This window comes from Lycium ferocissimum, chromosome 1, assembly GCF_029784015.1.
Source record: "Lycium ferocissimum isolate CSIRO_LF1 chromosome 1, AGI_CSIRO_Lferr_CH_V1, whole genome shotgun sequence".
Lineage (NCBI taxonomy): Eukaryota > Viridiplantae > Streptophyta > Magnoliopsida > Solanales > Solanaceae > Lycium > Lycium ferocissimum.
This window is the reverse complement of record NC_081342.1, coordinates 66,693,349-66,711,302: the sequence shown is the minus strand read 5'-3', so window position 1 is coordinate 66,711,302 and position 17,954 is coordinate 66,693,349. Positions and strand designations below refer to the sequence as shown.

The 17,954-nt window shown below is 30.6% G+C and overlaps 1 protein-coding gene across 1 annotated transcript; it reads left to right on the top strand.

Annotated features, from left to right (window-relative positions):
• The first annotated feature begins 3,352 nt into the window (after positions 1-3,352).
• LOC132057795 (abscisic acid 8'-hydroxylase CYP707A2) lies at positions 3,353-6,805 on the top strand. Its single transcript, XM_059450401.1, has 7 exons — positions 3,353-3,678; positions 3,780-4,098; positions 4,262-4,648; positions 4,746-4,920; positions 5,031-5,137; positions 5,250-5,368; positions 6,529-6,805. The coding sequence occupies exons 1-7, from the start codon at positions 3,479-3,481 to the stop codon at positions 6,629-6,631; spliced, it is 1,410 nt and encodes a 469-aa protein (XP_059306384.1). The 5' UTR covers positions 3,353-3,478; the 3' UTR covers positions 6,632-6,805.
• Positions 6,806-17,954: the final 11,149 nt, after the last annotated feature.

Below are 17,954 nucleotides of genomic sequence, written 5' to 3'. Positions count from 1 at the left end.
GATGAGAGGAGAGGAGTTTTGAGGTTTTATTTTCTTGGAGAAAACGAAATTAGAGGTGATGGAGAGGATATGAGTGAAAAAGGTATATATGTTACTTGGATAAGGATGAAAAAAAAAAGGTGGCTGCCCTGTTTGGATTAATAAGAAAGGTTTGCCGCCCAAAATATTATATATCTATTCAATTTCTTAATTTAATTAAGATAATGATAGTAGGAGTAGTTTATATATTTACACCATAATACTTCAAACAAGTTTCAAATATCGTCAAATTCATGTTTAGAAAGTGCAAAGTAAAATATACTTACTATTAAGATATGGTCAATCGAGAATTCAAGTGTTAGTTTAAAAAATTTCAGGGTGTTACAACATAGACATCCTAAGACGTTCTAAGCCTGTTGCTAGTATCAAGTTTATCACGATCCAATTTATGGACGAATTGTGATAGGCAACCTAAACTTTACCGATGGAATCTTTTTTGTGTCTAGGCCATGTCTTGCTCTGCCCGCGGGCATGAAAACTTTAACAGATAACCTTCAGTAAAATGCCAATAAATTTTGTAGGAATGTCCAAATTATGAATGATATGAACCGTTGAAAACTAGACTTCAAGAGAATTTGACATCTTACTTATTCCCAAGTTCGTTAATTATACATTGGGAGTATTAATAATTTGAATTTAGACATTGCATTCTCTTGTTTGAATCTTTCCCCCCTCGCATAGTTTCCAACTTGTCTTGTTCCTTGGGATTCCTTTAAACTCCACTTCCATCTCATGCCAGTAATCCGTCGTACCAAAATTTCTTTTATTTAGAGCTAGAAGTTTCACTAGTCGGAAGACCAAATATTACTACTAATTCCAAAAACTAACGGCATCTCTCTATACTTTTAAAATTATGGAACTTTAAAGTTCTCATTTTACACATAATGACATGCTTTTATAAATATAGAAATTCCATTACATGTTTAAGATAAAATTTCCATAAGTTCTTTTTCCTTTTAAAACTTTATGCCCATTTAAACTACGTCATATAAGTTGAGATAAAGGAAATATTTAGTTCTGTTTGAAAAGATTATGACACTTGTTTAAAGGGTAAACGTTCAGTGTTTAGTTTGAAACATACATATATTCTTTTATTTAACAGTAAATTATTTCATATTTAGAATTTATATGAAAAGTACTATACATTATTGAATTTTTGTGATAAAATAATTAAAAACATTGTAGTAAAACGAGTGACTCTCTAAATACTAATGCCATGTAAAATATAATAGAGTTAATAAATAAAAATATATTACACACACCCAAGATATTTTTAGTAAAACTATTAAGGTAGTTCCTTCTTGAGGTCACTCTACGTGATGAAAAAAAAAAAAGAGGTCACTTTACGACCTCACGGTCTTGAATTCAACAAATCTCTTGGATAATATACCGCCTTCTGTCTATTTATAGTAAAAGAAATAATCTGCGCAACATATATGATGGGATTTGCCAAGTTTCAAATCAACCCATGTAGGAGACAAGTCAGGTCAAACTTCAAGTCGATCCATGTCAACCACACACTTGGCAACACAAAATAAAAACAAGTTTTATATTCATATTATTAAATATAATATAAAATAGAAATCCCATCAATACAAGCAATATTCATGGTTCGAGTCTGCTCGATCCGTGCCTTCAATTTGTAAGAAAGGCTTGAGAAAACCAAGAGGCGGCAAGTAGTAGGTTGGAGTTAGATTTAAGCGGGTCAAAATGATAAATGATATATTTAACATGTTTAAAATTTTTTTGCGTCAAAATGGATCGAATAATGAGTTATAATCCAACTTAGACGGCATGATCCAACTTTCCTTCTTTGTTTTGATTTGTTTTATGAGAACAATTGTGAAAGTTAATGATTTTTTTCTTAAATTATTAGTTTAAATTTTTCAAAACATTATTGTCAGTCTTTAAATTTAATTTAGCGTAGTATTTAAGCAGTTGGGTTATACTATTTTGGATTGTTTGATCCAACAGTTTAATAGGCATTTTGGGTTTAATAAGTCATTGAACCAAATCAATACACAGATCATTATCAACCTAATTAAACTTGAATGAATCGAGCGGGTTACTAATTGAGCGGGTTACTAAAACTAAGTTTAATTGTAGAAACGTTTTTAAAAAAAATGTTAATATTCGAATGAGCAAATTTATACTGGTGTTGTGCAACTATATGTGTCTTGGTTACTCGAATTTTTCTATTTTTGTTTATCTTACATTACACTAATCCCTCTTTAATAAATGCTCACTCTATCGATGTTAAGGAATAATATGTTTAAAGAAATCATTCATTTTTTTCTTGATTTTGGTTGATCAAAATATTATTAAAAATATATTGTTTAAGAAAACAAATTCCTTAAAGATCAAGAAAGAGATTATGGGGAAGAAGTTCCTTACGTGACATTGCATGTACACTATAAAATTTACCTAAATTATATATAAATGTTTTTAAAACAATAAATTTCACTTTCTTACCAAATATCAGATAATAAGTATGAAACTCACTTATTTTTCAAGAAGCTATTTTCGAAGTAAATATATCTTATGAAAAATATTTTCTTTCATACTAAACACACCCTAGATCTCTTGTAAATAGTTTCTAGGGGTATTTATTTTAAGGAATATTAATACATATGTTTTAAATTTAATTTTAAAAGTTCGTGATTCCCTTTATTTAATCATTGTTTTAAATTCTTATGCGATGGTACGGATGGTAAGTTCATCCCCTCTATACCTCTTTTTGCCCTTTCATTTCATAATAATAATATGGAGTCAACCAACTCGTTCCCTACCCACAACTTGTACTCCTATACCCCACCCACTCCCATTTCACTCACACACACACTCTTTTTACATACTCCCTCCTCCTCCGTCCAAAAATATTATCATAGTTACTATTTCGACAGTTAAAAAATATTTTTTTAAATATTTTGAATTGTTAATTACTTTGACTTATAATATTTTTTATATGGTTTCTTAGTATGTAATTTTTATTTTAAAAAAGTTAAAGATTCTATGTCCGTATTCACACCGAAAATTAGTTAATTTGACAATTTTTTTTTGAGATAGAGGGAGTATATCCAAACTCACACGTGCCACAAACCCTCTCCCTTTCCTCTCTCTTTCTCTTAAGTTTCTGGTTTTGTAAATATACAAAAACATGAGCTGGAGGCAGATTCCGTGTGTGGGATTCAAGCTGTATGTTAAAGGACCCCCCCCCCCCCGGTACCCCACCCTACCCCACCCTACGCCACTCCCATGATATTTTCTTTTTCTTTTTCTCTCTACCTTACCTATATATGTATACATCCCTTGCACTTGGTTTTTTCATCATTAAACCATCAAGTTTTAAAACTAGTATACTTGCTAGCAACAAGCAACATTTGAAGTGCCTATTTTTGGTACCTTTTGGTTCTTGTTTAAACTCAAAGAAAAAATATACATGGAGATTGTTTCTATGTTTTGTTTATTTGCAATCATTTCTTTCACTTTTCTTCTCCTCCATTCAATCTTCAAGTTCTTGGCTTTTGCTGCCAAGAAATTGCCACTTCCTCCTGGAACTTTGGGTTGGCCTTATATTGGAGAAACTTTCCAACTTTACTCTCAAAATCCCAATGTTTTCTTTGCCTCCAAAATCAAAAAGTAAGTGAAAAAAATAATTAAAAACCATTCACCTTCTTTAGTATTTTCTTGATTTCAAGTTACTAATGAAAAATGGTTTTTTGTTTTTTGTTTTTTTATAGGTATGGTTCAATATTCAAGACTCATATATTGGGCTGTACTTGTGTAATGATATCAAGTCCAGAAGCAGCTAAGCAAGTTTTGGTCACAAGGGCTAATTTGTTTAAGCCTACATTTCCTGCTAGTAAAGAGAGGATGTTGGGAAAACAAGCAATTTTCTTTCACCAAGGTGATTACCATGCCAAGTTGAGGAAATTAGTACTCCGAGCTTTCATGCCCGAATCGATCAGAAACATCGTCCCGGATATTGAATCCATTGCCAAAAGTTCGCTCGAATCGTTCGAAGGAAGATTGATCAACACTTACCAAGAAATGAAGACAGTATGTTCTTGAATTCCCTACAACTAAAACATACCAAAAACAGGGGAAAACAGAGTCCTCTGTTTTCACTCAAAACAGAGTCCCCTGTTTTTTCCTCTGTTTTTGAATGTGGCATTTTGGATAGTTACTAAACTTGTCATGTTACATTTTGTGTTATTTGCAGTACACATTCAATGTTGCATTGATTTCAATATTTGGAAAAGATGAATTCCTATATAGAGAGGAACTCAAGAGGTGTTACTACATTCTTGAAAAAGGGTATAATTCAATGCCAATCAATCTCCCCGGTACACTATTCAACAAAGCAATGAAAGCAAGGAAGGAACTAGCAAAGATTGTGGCCAAAATCATCTCGACTAGACGGGAAATGAAGATCGATCATAGCGATTTGCTCGGGTCTTTCATGGGAGATAAAGAAGGACTTACTGACGAACAAATTGCAGATAATGTCATTGGAGTCATTTTTGCAGCTAGAGACACTACTGCTAGTGTACTTACATGGATCCTCAAATACCTTGGAGAAAATCCTAGTGTCCTTCATGCTGTCACAGTAAGATCCATACCCTTAAAAAAAAAAAAAAATCCAATTTTTTTATATGGTTTCATAATAGGAAGCAGAAAAATAATAATATTTTGTGAATTTACAGGAAGAACAAGAGGCTATAATGAGAAATAAAGAGGAGAATGGTGAAGAAAAAGTTCTAAATTGGGCTGACACTAAACAAATGCCTATGACTACAAGAGTGGTTCAAGAAACACTTAGAGTTGCTTCTATCTTATCTTTCACTTTCAGAGAAGCTGTTGAAGATGTTGAATTTGATGGTGAGTTTTGATATCACCCTTTTGATTTTTCAAGTCAAAACTATCACATTCCAATTTAGATATTTTGAATATTTTTTGTTAATTTTTTGTATTTTTGTGATAATTTTCAGGATATTTAATACCTAAAGGATGGAAAGTACTACCACTCTTTAGGAACATTCATCATAGTCCAGACAACTTTCCTGAACCAGAGAAATTTGATCCTTCAAGATTTGAGGTAAATATCAGCAAAAAATAGCAATCTTTAGATGAAATTATTAATTTTTTTTTTCCTGATTTTCTTACTTAAATCTTGTTATCTAAGAGAAATCTTTTATGGTATGTAACAGGTGTCTCCAAAGCCCAATACTTTCATGCCATTTGGCAATGGGGTCCACTCATGTCCTGGGAATGAATTAGCCAAAATGGAAATCTTGATCCTTGTACATCATTTGACCACAAAGTACAGGTCAGTAACAGAACTAGAAAAAAAAATCCTATGTCTAATTCTAAACTGAATTCTAATCATTTCATCACAAAAAAAAGAAAAGAAGGAAAACCCTTCGAAAAGTAAAGTTGGTCTTTGACATATATATACATCTTAAGGAGAAATATTTACGAAACGTGATATATATATATTTACAAAACATAACATTACAAATCACTATACAAAACATGCTTTATATTTAAAAAAATATATATATATTTTTAAATTATTTTTTATTTTTAAAAATCATTTTTTTTAAAAATATTTTTTTATTTTTTTAAAAAATATATATATTTTTAATTTTTTTTTATTTTTTTTAAAAATTAATATATTTTTTTTTAACAAAAATATTTTTTATAGACTTAAAAAGTTTTATGAAAAATATATGAAATGTTATATTTTAATTTTTTGTGTGTTTTTTGTTTTAAAAAATTAATATTTTTCATGTTAGATTGTAAAATTAATACAACTACAACAACATTGTATATAACTTTGATACAACATTCAAGACTTAAAATAATCGCGTTTTTGTGTATGAAATGTGTATATCTTGCTCGAGCTTAAAAAGTTCGCTCAAATTTTATATATGAAGAACGTATGAAATGTGTATATCTTGATCAAGGCTTAAACATTATGCTTAAAAATCGTGAGAATGGTATGAAATGTGTATCTTCGCAAACTTAAAATTTCATTCACATTTTTATATAAATTTCATATTAGTTTAAAAATTAATACAACTACAACAACATTTTTCATACAATATTCAAGTTCATGTATATGAAAATTATATTAAAAATTTTGCTCACACATACACATTTCATACAATTTTCATACAACAACATGAGGTAATTTTTAAAGTATATAACTTTGATACAATTTAAAAAATATATATATAAATTATTTTTTAAAAAAATAAAAATATTTTTTTAAAAAAAAATTTTTTTAAAAAATATATATATTTTCAAGGAAAAAAAATAAAAAAACGAAAAATATATGAAAATCAAATTTTAATATATCGTTATGTTTTGTAAATAAGGAATATCTATCAACGTTTAAACATTTTTAAAATTTATATATAAAGTAGTTTTAAAATATTATATTAAATATAATTTTCTAATTTAACTTTTGTTCATTTCTGACAGGTGGTCTATGGTGGGCCCACAGAATGGAATTCAGTATGGGCCATTTGCTCTTCCCCAAAATGGTCTGCCCATTAAGCTATCTCTCAAAACATCATCAGCATAAGCCTAACATTGAGATAAGTGGTTATTCCTCTAAAAAGAAAGAAAGAAAAAAAAAAATGATGAAGAACCACAAATGGTTTTTCTCAAGAAAGAAAAAAATAAAAAATATTATACAAAAATAAGTTGGGATCCACATCGCATGAGCTTGACCAGCCCAAAAGGCACGATCAAGACCAAAACATATTAAAAAACAATCGACACTTAAACAGGCATCGCATGAGCTTGACCAGTCCAAAGGCACGGCCAAGGCCAAGACGAGAATATAAGTTCAGGACCTAAAATTGTAAATACAGAGAGATACATACTGAGCATATTCAAAAAAAAAAAAAAAAAAAATTAATATTTAAAAAATATATATAAAAAGTTATTTTTTAAAAAATAAAAATATTTTTTCTTTTTCAAAATATTTTTTTTATAAAAAATATATATATTCTGACATGTAACGAAAAAAATTAATGAAAAACGAAAAATATACTGAAATGCACATAGTTCTGTCAATTTCTTAAGATTATTGCTGTTTTATTTGTTTTTGCTCTGAAGATGGACTCATCAGTTGATCTAGACATTTTCATCCTCATCCCTTCCAATGCAGCTATCTCCCCTTCTTCCTCACAAGGAAACAAATAAAAAAGGAAAAATATATAATTAAAAAAAGGAGTACACATGTTGAACTGAATTCTTATAATTAATTTCTTGGATCATAAAGAACTCCGCATTTTGTTTGTATTTAGGTGTCCTTTCTAGTTTCTCTCGTAATTCTTAACTGCAATGTGGTATCAAGATTTTGACATCTAAATTTGGTTAAAATGGTGGGCCCTCAAATTGTAAGAAATTAAACTTAAAACAATTAAGCGTGTATAAATCCCCCAAAATAATTTAACCCATCTATTTAATCTATCTCCAACACAAACATCATCAAATTAAACTCTAAATAATTTGAGATAAGTGGTTATTCCTCTAAAAAGAAATTACCTTAGAAAAAAAAAATGATGAAAGTTATACATAAATCTATTTATTAAAACAAGAAAGAAAAAAATAAAAACCTATTATACAACAAATTAAAAAGTTGGAAAGCATCCCAACCTATTAGCATATATATTTGGAGTTTTATTGACCTGATCAATTCGAATTCGTGTTGTGTTAGGTTCAAAGAGGAAGTACGATCTAGACCAAAACAAGATTTTTTATTAAAGCACCATCCAGCTTGACCAGCCCTAAAATTTGGGTGCTTTGTAGTATATCGACACTTTTGACATACACGTATCGCAAAATCATCATAAAGAACATTGACCAGTCCAAAGGCACGGCCAAGGCCAAGACGAGAATATAAGTTCAGGACCTAAAATTGTAAATACAGAGAGATACTATACTATGAGATATTCAAGTCAGAAAAAAAAAAAAAAACACCCAAAACTTATGGATAGTGAAAAGTCCTCTCCATTCATTTTCCTTAAAGAAAAGGAGAAAAATAAATTTTGGAACTTGTGGAGAAAGTAATTAGTTTAGTATAAATCATCTCATAGTAAATTTGAGAAATTGTTTTTTATAACTTTTATCCTTTTTCTTGTAATTTTATTTAATTTTTTTCCTTCCTAAACGGGTTTGATTATTACGTTTAATATTTAATATATATATATATATATATATATATATATATGAAGTCCGTATATATATGGCAATATATATATATATATATACATATATATACAGCACATAATAATCTGTATATATATATATATATATATATATATATGCTGTGTGTGTATATATATGTTTATATATATATGTTTTTGCTCTGAAGATATATATATATATATATATATATATATATATATATATATATATATATATATATATATATATATATACATATATAAATATATATACACATTTTCACTCTCTCATCCCTTCCAATTTCCAGACATGCAGCAAATATTCTCCCCTTCTTCCTCACAAGGAAACAAATAAAAAAGGAAAATATATAATTAAAAAAAGGAGTACACATGTTGAACTGAATTCTTATAATTAATTTCTTGAATCATAAAGAACTCCGCATTTTGTTTGTATTTAGGTGTCCTTTCTAGTTTCTCTCGTATAGTTCTTATTTTGCATGCAATGTGGTATACAAGATTTTATACATCTAAATTTGATTAAAATTGGATAGGACGAGTCATTCTCAAATTGTAAGAAATTAAACTTAAAACAATTAAGCGTGTATAAATTTCTAAATAGCATAAATAATTTAACCCAAAAAATCTATTTAATCTATTCCAACACAAAATTCTAATTAAACTCTAAATAATTTGAGAATTCTAATATTTCCGACCATCCTGCGAATTCAATTATTACCTTAGTATTCAATTCTTAATTTAAGTATTTTACTTTTATAATTATTAATATTTGTACCAAGTTATACATAAGAGGAAAAAAAATCTATTTATTAAAACAACAAACACAAATAATGAATCAACCTAATACCCACAGACAAATTAAAAAGAAAAAAGAAAGCAACCCAACCTATTAGAGAAAAAAGAAAGCAACCCAACCTATTAGTTTTTTTGGGATATATATATTTGGAGTTTTATTGAGACTTTGGAGCGATCAATTCGAATCGATAGGTCTGGAGCAATCATTTGTGAGTCGCACATCACTTTGAAGGATGTGGAACGAAAAGAGGGACAACAAGTATGAAAACCATTTTAATGAGTTTTTTATTCACAAACTAGACATTGTACAAAACGATTTGATTTTTTATTAAGATTGCGGAGGAGGCTTCATCCATCCCGAGACTTGGCCACATGAGCGAAAGGGTTGACTACCTTGAAAAAGGGTTATATTTCCCGCAATCATTGTCTATTTGCCTCAAAATTTGGGTGCTTTGTAGTATATCACATTATATATCTTTTGACATAATTCACGTATTAATCAACAAAATCATCATAAAAGAAATGTCATAGAAGTATATCCAAGGCGTTCAATGCCACATATGGCATTCGATGTCTAAAACCCTGATATAGTTTGTAATATATAGATGTCTTCCAAATTTTGAGAAGCAAATAATACCACATGTTATCTCATCAACCGATCACCTTCGTCAAAGGACATTTCTCAAATTCTATAAATGTATCCAAAGAGCACGTAAGCTTGATGCGAGAACTATCCCATGCATTTTCATTGGCTACGGAAATGAAGAGTTTATACGGAGTTTGATCCCCAAAAAAAGTGATCGTGGTTGGACGTTGTGTTTCACGAAAATCGATTTATGTTGTGAAAAATCCACGATGTCTCGGAAGTCAAATTGCTCGAGGTTTTCAAATGAAGCACCTTATTCTTGGAGAAATAATGACGAAGTGCCGAAAATAAGCGTGTAGAAATATGGAAAGAGAGTCGAGTTTATCTCAACCCACCTCATGAACCATCACACGACACGTGATGGTAGTTCTTGGCTCCAACCATCCGAACGAGGCCATATACCATCAAAAAGTGCTCCCTATTTTGCTAACCGGAGAGTTTTCCAAAGGTGTCTCGGATAAAGAAATATGGAATGCGGGGATGAGTTAGAATCTACTGGAACAAACTTATGAGATAGTGAAAGAAATATCAAGTTAAAGAAAAGATCCATCATTGTCATTTGGGTGAAAATTGACTTTGATGAGATGCTACCGATTGTCAAGATGACTCTCATTAAATGTTAATTATAAGAAGTTGAAAAATAAATTTTGGAACTTGTGGTCCAAAACAAGTTATAGGCGATATTTGGGTGATTAGCTATAAATCATCTCATTAAATGTAAAATGCATAATTGCTCTTCTACTATAATGTGAAATTAAATCGTTTCTAAATATAACAACGAAAGACTTATTCAACAAATTTTGGGATGCAAACTGAAAAGAAAAAGTTATGGCTATCTCAAGAGAATCGATCACACTAATTGGAATATAGTTAGGAAGGAGGGGAGTTTCCCTTCCTAGCAAAATGCAGCTGGTACAAGGAGTGATTCAAATGTCTTTGCTACGGCGGAGTAATTCATTCACATAATTGGCAAATACAGTCTTCAATACGAGCCCTATATACGTTGAGAAAATAATAATACATACAAGATATATATATATATATATATATATATATATATATATATATATATATATATATATATATATATATATATATATATATAGACTTGTATCTCTCAACGAAGAACCAATAGTGTCTAAATTTTGAATCTGCCCCAACAACCATCGTAACAAAAGTTTTTTTGAGACTTTTCCATCTCTGTCAGTCTCTGTGTGTGCATGTTACTCAATATGCTTCATGAAACTTAGGCAGTTCTAATTAAGTTACGTGCACAAGTTCAGTACTATAGTATGACTCTCTGCCAACTTGCCGAGTGCAGACTATTCCTATGAGTTATGATATGAAAGCATTTCTTTCTCATTTATGAAAAAACACTTGCCGAGTGCAGACTATAGTCTTTGCTTATGATATAGACTACTCCATACATCTCTTTCGGACATTACGGAGACGGATCTAGGATATGAAAATAATGTGTTTAATAGTTATGTTCTTATTTGAAAGACTAATTTAAAGTTGTATACACCTTCTGTTGTGTCCGGAGTACTTCTCTCGAGTCTTCCAACTGTTGATGCACTTCTAATAAACCATCAACTATTGAAAATTGGAGAGAAGTGATCCAAATACAAACAAAAGTCATATAAACTTTTAATTACTAAAAAGTGTTGGAAGACTAATTAATTCAAAGTCATAAACTAAATAGATTCATAGTCAAAATTATATAAGAATAGATTTTCTAATTTAATTTCTAGTTAAAGTTGATTTTGCACTATCATAAAATGAGGTGCTTCTTGCTATTTTCTTGTGGTAATTTATGAAGGAGAATTGTAGAGATTACTAAAAGATTTATGAGATTCTAAATAAATTATTTTTTCTTCAGTTTTTATTACAAAACTCGTTGTAATTTTAAAATTATGAATATGAGATATAATATTTATCGAAATTTTAATTAGTGATTCTTTTACGTATATATCTAAGTTCCATGTCGAAAAATACTGGATTCACTTTAACTTCTCTCTTTTTTATCTTTCAATTTGATATATATTTCAGACAGACAGATATAGAGAACTAGCAATTTTATCTTTCAATTTTATGGTTTTGTAAAAAAAAATAGAGAGATTAGGCTGCATATCGTTCAAAATTAGGATATGGTATAAATCATAAACAGGAGTATACGTTAAGGGTGCAAAATGCGAAAAATTCAAAAATGGGTATAAAAATTACGCTTCTTTGATGTTTTCTAATCGGGTTAAATGGGTATAAGACATGAGTTGGTTTGTTAAATGGATTGGGTTGGGTTGAGTTAAATGGATTTGATGAGTTAAATAAATTTATTGTTAAAAAAATAGAATGTTATGTGACATGGCATGTCAACTAGCTAGAAGAGAAGGAAGGTTTTGTGTATTTAGTATATTCTGAAGAAAATAATGCTAGTTGGATTCTAGTCCTAAAAGAAATAAAAATAATATTTGTAGGCAATTCTCAATAAATCGGTGACTTTTTAGGAAATTTAATCTTAATAAAGATAGGAATATATAGCAAACTGTCGCATTGTCGATGATTTTACTTGAATGTATATATTTGATTCGACTTTAATTGATTGTATCGTCGGGTACAAATTGATGAATCATGTTAAGTTTTGAATATATCATGTCGTACTTTTAGGTGACTTTGATTTTTCCACAAGTGCATATTGCATGACAGGTGAACAAACCTTATTGTCTAATTAAGAGGCAATAATTTTCAATATCACAAGTTTGAATCATACTATCGTGTATTGACCTGACTTGTCATATCGTGGTCACAAACTTGATGAATCATGTCCTGTATATCATATATGTTATTTTTTTTTGTTGGAAAGGAAGTACATCATTATATACAATATAAGGTGTTAGCAGCAATATTATGTTGTTCCAAATACAATTATTTGAAATATAACTATCCGAAATACGTCTAACAAAAGAAGTCCTTAATTTGTCAGCCCCCACTGCTTCTAAGACGAACACAAAAAAAGTTTGTGTTATCATGTCATACTTTTATGTGATTCTTTCAAACAACTAAAGTGCACATATGTTTCACGACTCAAGTTAATGACACATATTGTTTATTTTGGCTCAACATACTTTATGGATTTGTTACTTGGGCTACGTTGTCATTGAGTTCAAAAGCGCACGTATCATTTGAAATTATGTTATATATGTCTTATAAAATTCTTTACTTTCCTTCTCCTATTCTGATGTGTGATTCACTTAAGATGTCATGTGCACCCTTCTTCAGAAGCTTGTTAGACAGCTAGAAGCCTGATAGTCCTTCTCTTTGACCTGACCTTGTAGGCCCGCCCTTCATTGTGGGCATCACATACATGGCCCTAGCGATCAGGCTTTGATATCATATCCGCTACGACCGCCCTACGACACGGTTGTTGTTTCACCTCAACCCAACAACTCATGATTGTCTCTTGGGCTATGCCATCATTATATAAGTCAAAAAGTGTGCATTCATGTGAACTTGTGTTGTGTTTTACAAAACTATTCACTTTTTTTTCATAATCCGATGGAGATCTGCCTAAGGTGTCACGTGTCCCGGTCCTCTTATTCAGAAACTTGCCAACCTAGATGTCCATCAATCATTCTCTTTGGCCGTCCTCATCGACCCACTCTCCGTCATGGGCGTCCATCACAATTCACAAGAACACTATCTAACGTCTATGAGGTCATAATTTGAACAGCAATGTTACCATGTTGAATCGACATGATATCTATTGTCTAGTTGACTTTGCTATACTCTTGTTAAAAATTGTACTAGCTAGCGCACATTTCATCACCCATCAACAGTGGTCCAATGCTAATACTTTATAATTTGACTTTTGATGAATTAAATTGCTTAACAAAGTAGCTGACTTTAATTGAAAACATTTATCTTATTTATGAATTTGGGAACACTTGTCTGCTGTTCCTGCTTTCATGCCGCTCTTTTCTACTTTTAAAAAAGTTAAGATAGCAGTTGGGAAAGTAAGCTGGAATGTGATATTAATGACTAATTTTTCTTATCTTCCTCTTTTTCTTCCCTTATTAGCACGCGAAAATCTATCATATTTGAAGAAGTTTTTAGCATTATCATCGTTCCAATAGGATTTTCTTAGTATATACTTACCCGCGATTAAATATTTACACCAAATCAATTCAAACTGTTATGATTAAGTAATTTAATAAAGTAAAAATATATATATAATTAAATATTATTATTAACTGATTGTTATGCATATTCAGAAATATATTATATTTTCATTGGTTTAATTTAAACACTCGATGCCAATAAGTGTTTACTAATTTTCTTAGACATATGTGTACATTATTATTACACTCTTATCAAGTCTCTATCTTGAAACTGGGGCTAGAACATTCAGATAAGATTGCTACTTAGTATTCAGAGAAAATTTTTGTAGATTTGATTTCCATGTGTTCTTAAAAGAAAACTCCACATGGGTTCATTATCAAGGCTGTAAATATCATAGCCAAAAAATGTCAATGGCTTTTTGTTCAAAAGGATAAGTGAAAGAGAGTTGAAGTGAACTGTTCAAGAAATGGCTAGCTGACTTTCCAGGTGTCCAGTTACACACATCATCAACGAGTCTTATTACAAAATTCTTTGCTCTCGATCCATGCAAAAAATTCAAGATATGCATTTACAAGTCTAAGCTATTGTTGCACTTTCATGATCAGAAGTCTGTTTCATAGGAACCATTTCGTCTGCATTTGAGATAAAGTTTTAAGTTATATACATCATCATCAGCGTAAGGAATTTATTCTAGCAGATCATCTAATCTGTTTTAGATTTGTTTATTGTCAAAACTATAAAAATATTATTTTAAGAATGCTTGCTTGTAAATATTCTTTGGTGACCTGATACTACAAAAGATTATTTACACTGACAATATATATAACTTAAGTTCTTTTAAATCAACTGAATGATCATGTTCAAAGTTGGGATGCCAAACCCAAATTGTAACTTTTTGCACATCAATGATCAATGGAGATTTTTAAATTACACAAAAAGAAAAAGAAAAAAAAGACAGCTGATGATGCACGAAGTTAAACATATACTATAATAAAATTAACGATAAACATAAGAGACACCAGAAGTACCATTGAAAGGATTGGTGAGATGGATGAGATCTTTCCATTATTAACCAGAGAAGTTAGAGTCTTGGAGATACCAGAGAAGTTAGAGTCTTGGAGATAGAGAAACTTCACGTAGAGAGTGTTTCGCCCTTAAATGAGTCCTAAATAGTGTGAATGTAAATTAGTCGGACTAGTAAATTTCATATACGAGAATTTTTTTTTTTTTTTTTTTTTTTTTTTTTAAAAACATAACTAGCTAGATGTTGACATTCCCTGTAATTAATTAGAATGACCTTGCAGGCTTGAAGATTTCTTTGTTGTTTTGGGGGATTGAAGGATTAGTTTCTCATCTTTGACATTACTAAGTTCAAATCAGGCGCCCTAAAAAACCTTAGAGTATAATAAAACTAATAACCTTAATTTAAGAAGTCAACCGTATGAGAAGTACGTAGAAAACTGATGGCAATTTAATTAACTGGGTATATTAGATTATTATATTTTCAAAGTTACCAAATCAAGTTTGCTATAAAAAAAATTACATCCATTTCTATAAACTAACTTAATCTAATAATACAAAAAAAATCTATATTGTCAGTACATAAAATTTAAACTCAATATAGAAATATGAGTTATCAACGAATTCTTATGAAATACGAGTAGAGGAAAAAAGAGTATTATTTGACGGTAGATGATGATAAAAAAAAAAGTTTCACCAGAATATTCTTGAATAGCAATGGAAGTTTTGGTAAAACGAAATTATTTTATTGCAATAAAGTTTATTATTTTCCCATGTAACTGTCTAATCTCTTACAAGTCAACATAGTATAGTTTATATTATCAAAACATAACCCTACCAATTTACATCATAGGGGATGAAAAGTCTTAATTAATGGTTGCAGTAATTATTTCAACATATGATAGATTGGTTTAGGTGTGAATGTGGGTGGAAAAAAAACAGTAACCAATTTGACAAGGTCTTTTCTTTAGCATAAGTCACTTTTGAGATTATAAAGCATTTGACTTACAATTTATATTTCTTACTCCTAAATCCTATTAATTAATAAAAGCTTGCCTGTGATGTTATTGACTCGTAATCTTATGTTTAATTCCTAGAGTCATTAATACTTGGTTAATGCAAAATCAATTACTAAATGGTATATGTAATTCAACGAGTATACGTCATGATGTTTATTTTCTTGACCAAGTCCCAACACAATAGAACCAGCAGTTCAAGCATATATTATCTCAAGCTACCTAGTAGTTTTAATCCGATGTAGATTCACGATTTGAAGTTTACAGCTTCTCTGGTAAACCTTTGCCTGCCACCGAACTCAAAACCTAGTTGTGCTACTAGTAGAGTTCACGCGTATTTTTAGTTTCTTAGAAACCCCTTCTAAATTGTCACAATTTTTTACTTCTCTTGAGTTGTCTTGCCGTATCTAAAATGATTTCGAGCATCCAGTTGAACCACTACTGCTTGCTCTCTCCTTTTCGGCACTTCCCAGTCCGCAATAGATATATAGGGTTCACAATTTATATATATAAGCAATAGATATATAGGGTTCACAATTTATATATATATATATATATAAGTGGATTTCTCTAACATATAACTAAGATTGAGCCATAATTATTAATTTTGCCGAACTCGTACCGCAGATGGTACATCCGCCTTTGACCTTCAACAACAATCAGTATTACATCTCAACTTGAAGTTAGTTAGGGTCAATTATATAGATTCATGTTCAGGCATGATTTGAAACAAAAGAAATATTTATATATATCAAAGGGGCACGAGACTTGATGCGGAAAAAAAAAAAAAAAACTAGATTAGGTATTGTTTAAAATTGGTGCCATGCTAATAGAGTCTTTCAGATTTACGGGTACTCTGGAATTAATGATAGGTCTTATGGTAAAAGGCCGATTTAGGATGATTTCAGTAGGTTTAATCGAATTTATTGCTTTCAATTTGAATTATGTAAGCATAAAATAATTCTTTTTAACATGTAAGAATATAATTAAATGACATTTATTCTGACCCCACTGACACTAAAATTTGAAATCTCGTCTGCATATAGTGTATTTCGTTTTATACCTAGGTTCTCAATGTTCAATTGCTGAGGCTATCTATATAATTCACTACTCAAAAAGAGTATTCCCTTTATGGGCCTTTGTTGTTTGCAGGCCCTTTTAGTAGACCATTAAGAAATTGGACTGCAGCCCAGAAGCTTACTGATTAGCCTAGCGAAGATTGATTTTTTTGTGCGGATTATCCTTCAAATGCGTTGGTCTTTAATTTTGTCCCTCAAATTGGTGGGCTTTAATTTTTGGCCTTCGCCTAATATCATGAAGTTTGGGTTTGAACCCCGACTCAGTAAAAAAAAAAAAAAAAAATGTGAAGCAGAAGTTTTGCAAAAGTCCAACTGAGTAAAAAAAAAAAAAAAAAAAAAAAAAAAATTGCCTTAATGCAAACCTCTGCTTTATGCCTGAAGGAAAAAATCTGCATTAAGGGAGAGTTTGGCTTAAGCCGAAGGAAAACTCTACCTTAAGTAGAGTTTGGGCCAAAAACACTACTCGATCCGGCGCAGTTTGATAAACTACCGATCGAGAGAGTTTGATCGCAACTTCTACTTTGGCGTAGTTTCAAACTCTTCCTGAAGGTAGAAAAACTCTGCCTGAACTCTACCTTGCGAATTCAAACTCTACCTTGCTAATTGTTTTTAAATTTTTAACTGAGCGGGGTTTCGAACCCGGAACCAAGAGGTTTTAGCGAGGGCCAAAAATTAAAAACCACCAATTTGAGGGGAAAAAATTAAAGACCACCCCCCAATAAGGGCAATCGTGCAAATTGCCCACGAAGATTTCTATATTTGAAGAAATTTCACGGTTTGCTCTTTCAAATGGGCTGGTCTTTAATTTTTGGCCTTCCAAATCGAGCTTATGGCTAGCAGGGCATAAGTTCTTTATGGGATTCGATATAACTTGTGAGATATTGTAGAGCGGAAATATAAACTTATGTCTCGCAAAAAAATTATTTGTCTTGAAGAGTAAAAATTAAAGACCTGTACAAAAGAGGGACAAAAGTGCGAATGGCCCTCTATATTTTGATGCATCAACCCTCTTGGGCCTAAA